At 44.1% G+C, this 11,382-nt stretch overlaps 1 protein-coding gene across 1 annotated transcript in view; it reads left to right on the forward strand.

Annotated features, from left to right (window-relative positions):
- The window catches only part of LOC146785786 (carboxypeptidase B-like), a 46,904-nt gene extending 35,725 nt beyond the window's left edge, over positions 1-11,179 (forward strand). The window contains exons 10-11 of the mRNA XM_085635045.1: positions 8,571-8,655; positions 10,951-11,179. Coding sequence (XP_085491171.1) covers positions 8,571-8,655; positions 10,951-11,135 — 270 coding nt within the window. The 3' untranslated portion in view covers positions 11,136-11,179. The remainder of the gene's footprint in view (positions 1-8,570; positions 8,656-10,950) is intronic.
- Positions 11,180-11,382: the final 203 nt, after the last annotated feature.

The raw sequence follows: 11,382 nt of genomic DNA on the forward strand, positions 1-11,382 counted from the left end.
CCTTAAACTGTATCCGTTTTCGCACTGGCAGCAAATGGAGCCTTCTGATTTCTGCTGCTGTGGAGGCATGTTTGGGAGTGCCAGTCAGCAATCTGGCTGCACCATTCTGCAGAAGTTGTAGATTATTTATTAGTCCTTCCTGGATGTTAACATATAAACTGTTGCAATAATCCAGTCTGGACATTACTAAAGCCGTGATGATTATTTAATGACTATCTTTGGGCAGGACTGGCAGGATTTTCTTACAGGCTTTTAGAATGTATGAGATGGATGAGACTGCTGCGTTCACCCGATCCTTGAGGTTAAGTTTGTTGTCCATCCAGACTTCCAAGTTTTTAGCCTTTTTGACCGGTGTGGGAAGAGGACCTAGTGTGTCTGGCCACCATTCTGGGGTCCAGAAGTTAGCATCATTGCTGAATAAAACCACCTCCGTCTTACTGGAATTCAATTTAAGACAATTTTGGGCTATCCCGTTCCCCACTGCTATCATGCAATCATGAAATGTGGATGCTGTTCCTTGCAATTCTCCTGGCCTTTGTGACACCACAATTTGGGTGTCGTCTGCATATGAGTTCAAATTAAAACCGAATGAGTCAATCAGGGGAGCAAGAAGTGAAACATATACATTAAAAAGTGTAGGGCTTAATGATGACCCCCTGGGGGACCCCACACGGGAGAGAGTAATTTTTAGTGGCAAATTCCCCCAGAGGTAATTGTCTGTCATCTCTCTGACAGAAATGATTTCAATAGCCTCCATGCCTGACCATGTACTCCGATCTCCCGCAGTCGGTCCATCAGCAAAGCGTGATGGACCGTGTCAAAGGCAGCAGAGAGATCCAACATAATCATGGCTGCTTTTCCTCTCTGATCTATAATGGCTCTGATCTCTTCTGTCGATTTGAGCAGTGCAGTTTCTGTACTATGGCCACCACGAAAGCCATATTGTGTGGGGTCTAATACCTGAGCTTTTTCCATGAAGGAGCTGAGTTGTTCATTCATAACGTTCTCTGCAATTTTTGTGGGAAGGGGGAGTCGGGAAATAGGTCTGTAATTATTCACGTTTTTAGGGTCCAGACTCGGCTTTTTGAGCAAGGGTAGTATTGATGCCTCCTTCCAGAGTTTGGGAAAGTATCCTTCCACAAACATGGCATTAATAATGGACGTCAGAGTGGAGACAACAGGGTCAGCTGCTCGTTTTAAAAATGAGACTGGGCATGGGTCAGATGGCGAACCTGTTTTCACTTTCAGCAGAACGTTGGAGATGTCTATTGTGGTGATTTTGGCAAACTCGGTTAAAAATGCTCCGGGATTAAATCCTGTCTCTACCTCAGGAGGGTGTGTGGTTAACGTATTAATCTTAGTATTGATGAAGGATGAAAAGATGGCATCAACTTTTTCAAAGAAAAAGTTTGCGATTCTGTCACACAGTTCCTGATTGGCCGGGATGGGCGGAGGGGCTGGATATGCTAATAACCATAACGCATTCCATAGGCGATTAAAAATATGCAGGTAATGAAATAACATATTGATGTGAAGGAAACAAAGCCTAATAAAAAATGCCTAATAAGATGAACATTTAATAGGGAGAGGCCAACAGCATAGCAACGCTAATGTCAGTACCTGCAACCCTTCATCAGGACAAACGTGCAGATGAAAGTAGTGTTCTGTACTCTTTAAAAGTACTTCAATATGTTAGGGCCAGATTACATGGGCTACACAGAGGATAGATACATTTTGCACTGCTAACCAGCCAATTTGCAGCAGTATTTGCACTATCTGATTAGTTCAAAATGAAATGTTCACTGGATGACCAGTGTAGGACCAAGTGGCCAGATGTATGAACACTTTGCACCAGTACACAGTCATCAAAAGTGGTGCAAACCAGTGCAAAGTGTTGATATGGAAATTACTTTCCAATGCAAACATTTTTGCATAAAAGAGGCGCAAAATACTTTGGGGCATATTCTCAAGGACACATCGCCAATTTAGCGGCCTTTTCCACCACAAAAGTGATGATAGATTTATTGCCCTATTCACAAGCCTGCGCTAACAGCCGACATCGTCAGTTTGCCTGCAATAGCTGCCGCTAAAAACATCGCCAAGCCTGACAGCGACAACTAACGCTAATCATATGCAGAGTAGGCGCTGCCATCCAAAAATTCACGGTAACACCACTTCGCGATATTCTCAACGACCAGCCAGATTGGTGATGCTGTCCAAAAGCAGGCAATAAGGCACGCTAGCAGCAAGGACTTATGACCTGCTTTTTTCTGGTCTTAAGTAGGACAAAAACCTGCAGTAGAAAGGGAGCCCAGCCCAGAGCCACATCTAAAAAGACTAACAGATGCCATGGAGCTGCTAATCATGCAGCTTGGAGACCCAAGAGGGCCACAACACCCACCGCCACCAACCCCAGGACCGCCCCCCCGGACTACCACCAAGGCAGCGAAGAACAAGACAGCGGACCTTCTAAAAATGCACCAGCCTCAGAGACTTCACGCCAGAGGATGTCATTGCCCACTACAGGCTCAAAAGGACAACCATCCTCCGCATCCTGTCCCACATTGCCCACAGGCTGACGGTACCAACACAGCGGACAACCAACATCCCTGCCCTATCACAATTCTGCACACATGTCTTGGATGCCTTCATCAGCTTGATACCCCAGCACCTTCACTTCCCCCACACTGCGCAGGAACAGCTGGAAACCAAGCAAGGCTTCTATGCCATAGCTGGCTTCCCGCACATGTTGGTGGCAATTGACTGCACACATGTCCTACTTGTGCCCCTGCCAACACTGCACACATTTACCACAACAGAAAGTACGCGCATTCCATCAATGTGCAGGCAATAGTGGACCACCGGGGGACTGTTCACCAATGTCTTCGCCAACTTCCCAGGCAGTGTGCATGATTCCTACATCTTCTGACAGTCCATCATCAACCAGCGCTTTCAGGATGGCACCTATGGAAATGGACTGCTCGTTGGCAAGTACCAACGGAACACATCACACACCTCAACTCCACAATCATACAACTCACAACTGTGGGAATGCACACATAACAAAATCACATACAACATGCCAAACAACATGCTCACCTACCAGACACGACAACACAAGTAACTGTGGTAACAGGGGCCAGACTTGTAGACAAACCATCAACAAAGGCATAGCCCCTCTGCCACAGAATTTCAGAATGTGGGAAGAGGTGGGAACCAAGAATGTGCGAAGGAGGCAAGTGACCCATGAATGAGAATGTACACAATGCCAAGTGTGGCGGTGATGTGCTGTACAGTCTTGAGTATGCAGAGCACAGACATGTCCATGTGGACATATACTGATGGTGTTTCTAGTGTTGCGGACAGTGGACGCAACCATGTTACCTCAGACAGTGGGGAATACCTTGGACATGTAGCTATGTCGCCCCCCTGTAAGCGTAAGCGTAGTGGGATGGGCCGGCATACACCAGTCCAGCATAGGAGTGTGAATAAATAGCCCGGGGCTCTGGGCGTGGTTCAGTTATGGGCTCATGGCGTGGTTCATTTCCGGGCTGGCCACAAAAGTAACTATGGTGTGTGCCTTTTGTAGTGTCTGCGCCACCCGGCCCTTAATTGACAATGTTGCAATGTAGCATGCACCCGGAGGGCAGGCTAGCCCGAATGGATAAATAAAGGAGCGCAGGACCGCTCGAAGTCTTGGCTCATACATGCCATCTGTTGTGTGTATCTTCATAGCTGCAGCGTAAGGCAAAGACCTAGCTTCAATCGCAGCGCGAGTTCAGCCAGACCTGATCTCTACATCTGTGTCCACCCTATCCTTACCATAGGTCTACACACACGTTGCCGCCCACCTTCAACGGGCAATATTACAGTGTTGTTGTCAGGCTTGTGGACATGCGCAGACATGCATGACAATGGTGTGCCGTAGGAGTGCAAGTGATGCAACCGCGCAGCGCACACAAGTAAATAGGCTCGGTGGAGGGAGGAGCAGTTGTGAGGCTACGTAATGCACATTGATCCCGCACATTTGCCAGAAGCAATACATGGCAAACATGAATCACAAAGTCGCACAAATCACATGCCACAAAACTTATAAGTCTGCCAACACAGCATGCAGAACCACCAATTTACACTAATCTCACTTACCTCTCACAGGTGATCAAGGATATGCACTCTGCCCGTGGATGATGACCCCCCTCCGAGCCCCAAACTCCCCGGCCCAGAGGCAGTACAATGTGGCACACAAACGCACCAGGGGCATTGTTGAGCGCACATTTGTCATGCCTGGACATCACAGGTGGAAGACTCCTGTACAGCCCAGAAATAGTGTGCAAGATGATCATTGTATGTTGTGTATTGCACAACATATGTGTACGCACCAACGCCCCATGGATCCAAGTGCCAGATGCACCGGACAATGATGAGGAAGATGAGGCAGTTGGACCACACCCCACTGCAGCTACTGCAGGAATAGCCTGAAGGAACACAATCATTAACAATTTCTTCGCATGAGCACATCACATTGTGACTGTCCTTAGCAATCATGGAACAGTACAAAATGACCATATGAACAGCATGTGCAAATACATTCATTGCAACACACATTCCCTGTATGCATGTCAGTCCTCTGCAATAGCACATCACTCTGACAAGTGTAAGTACAACATTAAGTGCTAACAATCTCACGAATAGCAAATAGATGGTGGGGATGTCACCTCTGTGCAGAGAGGCTGTTTAGGGTGTCACGCATTCGGAATGCCATTTCAGGGTGTCAAATGTAGTACATAATCCCACCTACAACGTATCACATTTGTACAAAAACATGACATGAAGGCTGTCATTGGTGTTCAATAAGAAAACCAGGGTGTCATTTGGGGTCAAATATGAAATTGCGGGTGTCATTTAGGGTCAGATATGAGCCACCCTGATGCAGAGATGCACCCTGTGACTCAAGTCCCACAACATGAGCAACATAGACGTAAGGTAGATGACATCAGGGATTGTTTGTGCACATGAATGTGTCAGAGTGTGACCTGTTCCTTTACTGATGTGGTCCACACTCAGCCACCTCAGTGTTGTGGCCTGCACCATGTCATGATAATTGGACTGCAGCCATGCTAATCGTCATGCAGTGTCACTTGCATTGTCAATGTGGCTCATGGCCCCGCTGCTTTGCTGGGTTCAGCACCTGTGCATGGGTTTGTTGTGAGATTAGTGATGTGTGGGGAGGGCCCCCTCTGGGCACATTGTCGACTGGGGCTTACTTGCTGTTTCTATGTGTGCTGCAGTATGCAAAGGAGATCAGGGGCATGATCCAGAGTCATTGTGGGTGTGCACTGTGCTATACTTAATTGTGCTTGTGTGCCATTGTGTCCATCTCCCCTGTCCCCCCAGTCCCTGGGCAGTACTCACTCTGTTGCTGATGGGTCAGGTCATGTTGAGCAGTGCCCGGTCCCCCAACTCCTGCCACCGTCTCCCCACTGATGACTGTGGACACCATTTCCTCCATCTCATCCAGCTCCTGCTGTGGCGCAGGACTCCCACCTCCAGTCTGCATTTCTGCTTACCGGTTGTTAGCGAGTTTCAGCTTGGTTTTGCGCTTCACATCATTCCAGTGCTTCTTGGCACTTCCCTCCAAATGCATTCACCTTGGCCAAGATGGACTGTGTTTGTTTTCAGCGATAGACGGCGTTATGTAAAATTGCGTTAACCTAGGTTGGCGATAATTATCGCCCATTCTTGAGAATATCCCCCTTTGTGTTAAGTGCAGTGTGTCAAGAGGGTGCCACATCACTGGTACATATTGTTCCCATGCCACCAAACATGATTTTTTCCCATGAATCTATCTACAAACATTTGTAGACAGCTCTTTACACAAAAACAATCCTCTTTGAGGCCACGGAAAAGTAGGAGAAACATTTTATTTTTTCCAAATGTTCTCAATTTGCATGTGTGCTGCACTGTACAGCACACAAATAAAGTGGGAAGTGTTTTAAAGTTAGTCATAGCATAGTGTTGTTCACTGGGAGGCTATCTTTCCCGTGCAGAAATCTGTGCTGGAATTATGTACACACACTGTTGCACTATGGTTGAATGGTGTTTGTATGGCACAAGGGAGCCAAATTGTGCGATGGCAATGAATGACCTGTTCTCTTTCCTTTCTGCAAAACACCGTAGCTTAGTAAATTTGACTGTTAATTTGCACCAACTGAAAACAATATGTTGCACTGGTTGGGCAAAGCAAATTATGGAGAAAAGATAGAATGTGTGTAATCCAGCAGCTGATACCCTACCCTAAATGTTCAAATGTTTGATCTTACACAGAGACAGAAGCTGACAAACTATGATTCACAAAAACAACTTGATGCACATTTGCACATTTGCATATGATGTTTGGAAAGTCCTCATGGCAACTGAGAGGTTATCAGCCTGTAGCTATTCCTTGGAATCCTTTAAAAGAAGTGTTATTATGCAATTGCACAGACTATAAATTTATAAGAAGCTTCATATGGCAACAAAAACAAAGTGTGGATGGATATTATTAATAAAAATGCCTCTGAATCATCATAGGTTACATTTGTATGTGATCTTTTAGGCCATAAGGTTTTATGAACTTGGGCAGGGTCAGCTCAGCTTTAAATCCTTCAAAGGCTAATAAATTAAGCAATATTTAAGTATGTGTTAGAAAATCGCGAAACTAGAGCAGTAACTGATACACAGAAACCAGCTCTGATTAACACCTCTCAAGTAATGTAGAAGTTATGAATTTAGCACCGGATAAGTTTATGCGACGGGCACCGCCTTAGGATAAAATGCACTAGTAGTAAGGCAGGCAGGATATCTGTAACATTTGTGATGGAGTACCCCATTCACCAAACTCTAAATCAGGTTCTTAATCTGGAAGAATCAATATGTGGGCATTTGAGCCTCACATTATGCACATCCCAGGTTTAAATGGTAAGCAAAAACGTTGTCATATCTCCAGCTTTGATTGCAGCACACCAACTGCTATCTTGCCCATTTGGCATCAGTTCACACTGGAAAGATGACCTTTTCTTGGCACAAATTGTGGCATGCATTGCTTTTGTGTCACTTTGCGATACGGGGATGTTACATGGGTGATGCTTGGTCGGATCAGCATAATCACCCCTAGTTTTTGACGCAAGGTCTGACTAAGGTAGACAGAGTGGGCTTTGTATCAACGAATAACACCTCATTGAAGCTAGTGCAAAACTGTTTCAAATTTTTGAAAGATTACACACACTGCTTTTGCTGCACTGTGCCACACACATCCAATGTGTGAAAGGATAATGAATTTGTCTAGACATAGGAATGTGTACTGTGAGGGTACATTTCCAGTACAGAACATATGCTAGACATTACACACAAACCTTTGAACCGTGGTGCAAATGCTGTCCATGTCGCTAGGCAGCTTCTCTTTGCACCAGCGTAGTTGAGACTAACAGAAGGCCATTTTTTGTAAATATTGTTCCCTGCAACTTTTTCCCTCTACTACGTAATTTAAAAAAAATTACAAATCTGCACCTTTGTCTTAAATGACTGACCGATTTACACATTAGGATACTATGGGGCAGATTTATGAGGTTTTGCCGTAGGGAAGCTCAGCAGGCCTTCCTGCTGCGCTTCCCTACGGCAAAAGCAAAGGGCAGGGATGCGCTGTATCTATAAAATGCGGCGCATTCCTGTCCTTTTCGCCGGCGCACAATGGGCTGCCTGCGCCAACGCAGGCACCTCTGCACCATGGTGCAAGGGTGCCTGCGTTGCGGAGATGAATATTTTTGTACAGGAAGGGAAACCTTTCTGTACAAAAATAATCACAAGAGGTTTTTCCTCTTTGTATGGGTGCTGCAGAATGCAGCACACATAGAAAAAGGAAAAACGAGTAGAAATAATTATATTTCTCCCCGTTGCGCCTCCCTTACGCCTCCCCTGGGGAGGCGGAAGCTTTTGGCGCTGCCTCAAATTTACGATTTCTCGTAAATCTGGGGCAGTGTCAAAAGGCCATAGGTGTTGCTGGGAACGCCCCCAGCAACACCCATTGCACGCCCCTTTAACGCAGAACACTGCGTTAAAGGGACTGATATTTATGAGGCAGCTTTAAGCCAAAAAAAGTGGCTCAGTGCTGCCTGATAAATATCACGCAGGCTTCTGCGCCACGGAACGTCACAAAAAGTGACGTTCCGATGGCGCAACGGGCCTCATAAATCTGCCCCTATATTTGTTTGTACAGAGAACCACTAACATCCTTATCAAATAATGTTATTGAACCCTTTAGGGACCACATTTTATGTATCCCTTTCAAAGCTGTGAGACTTTGTGGGCCGTAAGATATTGTATACGCATTGGGAATAATGTATAATAGACATTTTGTGGCCCTAGATCATTGTATGGAATATCACTATCCATGAGAATATTTTTTACTGGGTGTCTGAAGTATGGGATAAACAGTTGTCGAGATTATTGTCTGGGAGATAAATAGAAAACAAACTGTTAATACGGCTGTAGTGCAAATTGTAACTAAATTGGTATGTTTTTTTTTTTAATTTCAGAACGCAATTTCGAAAGGTGCTGTCGCACAACTGTCCAGCATGTATAACACAAGATACGCTTATGGTCCAGGCGCCAAAACAATCTGTAAGTTTTATAACACATTACAAAGAACATACAAAACAGTATTTGAATGTGTATTTTTCTCTTGTGACTTGACACACCTAAATTACACTAGTATAAGTCGCATATTATAGATTAAAAAAGAAACACACTACACAGCTTTCTTCCCAACTTGTTTTACATGTGGTGTTATTATGAGGAGGTACTACAAGAGATTTAGTGGTTCATTTAGAGTTTGGGTAAGTGGAAATCTTATTGTAAACCAGAAGGGTTGCTTCTTGCCAAAATGGGGCTCACCCACCCAATGGGGAACACACCGATTGCGTGCTTTTAGGGCCTCTGCTGGCTTTGCTGACACATATTCTTTGGTAGCAGACTGTCCGTTATATGTCCGCCAACTCTAGTGCTTTGGGAGGTTTACCCCAGTGCTTTAAATGAGAAAAAATAAGTGCAGGTACTCATTAAAATAGAGGTGTGACAAGTGGGTGGGGCTGGGGGGGGGGCTAAGGGCAAGATATGATCATACATAATGACTTCTGTACCAGTTGCAGCACATATCAAAACACAATAGAGAAATGCATTTATGTCAATAAAACAGATTAACTCATTCCACAAAATGAAAGCCATGATGGCACTTTCAACCGAATGGTCGCTGCGCACCTGATTGACAGTGCAGGGTCCGTCTAGAGACTCTGTCCTGTTAATCACAGCGTGGCACAAGCCCTCTCAAACCCCTGCAGTTTGGAGACATTTAAATGGGCTCTGCTGGACTCTTTACCAGAAACTCTGCAAAAGGCTAGTTCACGGCTCGGTTCATTACAAGCTCCTCGGAAAGCGGAGGGCATCTTCCCTGCACTGGAGGAGAAAGCTAACCTGAGCCTACCCTGCCATGGATCAGGGTACTGGTATTCTTCCTGGCTACCAAGAAGTGTCGGTACTGACGGCAAAATAATCGGAAGTGCCGGTACTCCGTACCGATGAGTATCCGCCCATTTAAAGCACTGGTTTACCCTATTTACGGGTCCTTCAGGTGAAGAGTTTCCTCTACGAAGCCCATAGTGCGAGGCATAGCAGACCAGTGCAGGGAAAACCCACTGGGTCCCCAGGCACAGGGAGAAAAGTCCCTGAACATTAAGGACATTGCTTTTTAAAAATTATTTTGGAAAGAGATCCCCCACTTTGGGGGACTGCTTCTGAAATACAACAAATGCTGGTGGCCCACTCTGCATTCGAGATTGAAGGAAGTGCTATCTACAGCACTGGGAGTACTTTTATTAGAAAAAATGCCTACAAGCTAGGTGGGAATCCCTGGAAACTGTGAAATGTTCTTCAGTAGGACGCTTAGACTTGGGTCTTTATTAATCTGGCACCTTCAAAGATATTTTACCACGACGCAATGACGCTTTTAATTTCTCTTATCTGCTTGTCTGTGTTTCAGACAACAATACGTTTCAGCCTTCGGCTGTAATGAAAGCTCTTAATTTTTAATGCCTAGAGCAAAATCGTTCCTTTTTTATTAGATCAGAAAGATGTCTATCCACTTTCAAAACATTCCTGATAATGCAGCTCTTGAAACAAACTTCTTTTAAGGCACACAGCTGTGTGGCTAAACTAATTACAACCCATACAATATTTGCATCAGAAGGAGCACGCATAAAATTGTATTTAACGTTTAAGAAAAATTATTATACATGCATGTGTGTGTTTCATGTGTATTTACATCCAGAAAAGTGTGGTACTGGCAACATAATCCTGGTTTTAGGTTGTTTTAAAGTTAGTGTAGCAAACCTCTTGTTATTTATTACTTTTTCAATTTCAAGGTGAAGAATTAAATTGAAGATGGAGGTAATGTTTGAAATTTCCTCTTTATGGGACTAGTATTCTCTTGTTTTTATTTCAATATTCTATACAGCATTTGTGTTTACTAAATCAAATAAGGAAAAATAAATTTCATCTCTGAGTACAATGAGGCAGTTCAAGTCATTATTTGATGGTCCAGCCAAAGGCAAACGCAAAGCACAATTGATCTCGATCACAAGAGGGTGGTCAATATTGGTGCCCAGTCCAAATGTGACATTCATGGAGCAGCCTAGAGAGCACATTATTGAAACTTTTGTGTAGATGAAATTGTGATGTTTGATGTTCTTTCTAAGTTATGTATACACTCACAATTTCTTATTTTTATTGAATTGCGTTATATTTTGAAATTATAACTTCTATTTCATCATTGACAGGTTTAAACGTTTTTTTATGAAATATGTATCTTCTGCCATCCAGTTTGTGGATTTGTTGATGATACCCTTTATTCCCCAATTTCAGATCCAGCTGCTGGTGGCTCTGATGACTGGGCCTATGATGAGGGCATCAGGTATTCCTTCACCTTTGAGCTCCGGGACAAAGGAAGGTACGGATTCGTCCTGCCCGAATCTCAGATCAAGCCTACATGTGAAGAGACCATGTTGGCAGTCAAATATATTGCTGACTATATCCAGAAGAAGGTATAGACAACAGAGCACAATTCAGTCTAATAAAATTTATTGAAAATCAATATCTGTGTCTCAACTTTTCTTTAAGGGGAAATTGAGTATCATATGGAATAAAGGATTTTGATGAGCACAACAAAGAATTCTTTATAACTTAAAAATGTTTGAGGATCATTAACAGAGGGGCAAAAGAAGTTTTCAACAGAAATTAGTGACAAAGATTCCCATAGTCATTCCGAGGTTTCTTACTCCCTTCAATACTTTAGAC

Source organism: Triturus cristatus, chromosome 11 (genome assembly GCF_964204655.1).
Source record: "Triturus cristatus chromosome 11, aTriCri1.1, whole genome shotgun sequence".
NCBI classification, from domain to species: domain Eukaryota; kingdom Metazoa; phylum Chordata; class Amphibia; order Caudata; family Salamandridae; genus Triturus; species Triturus cristatus.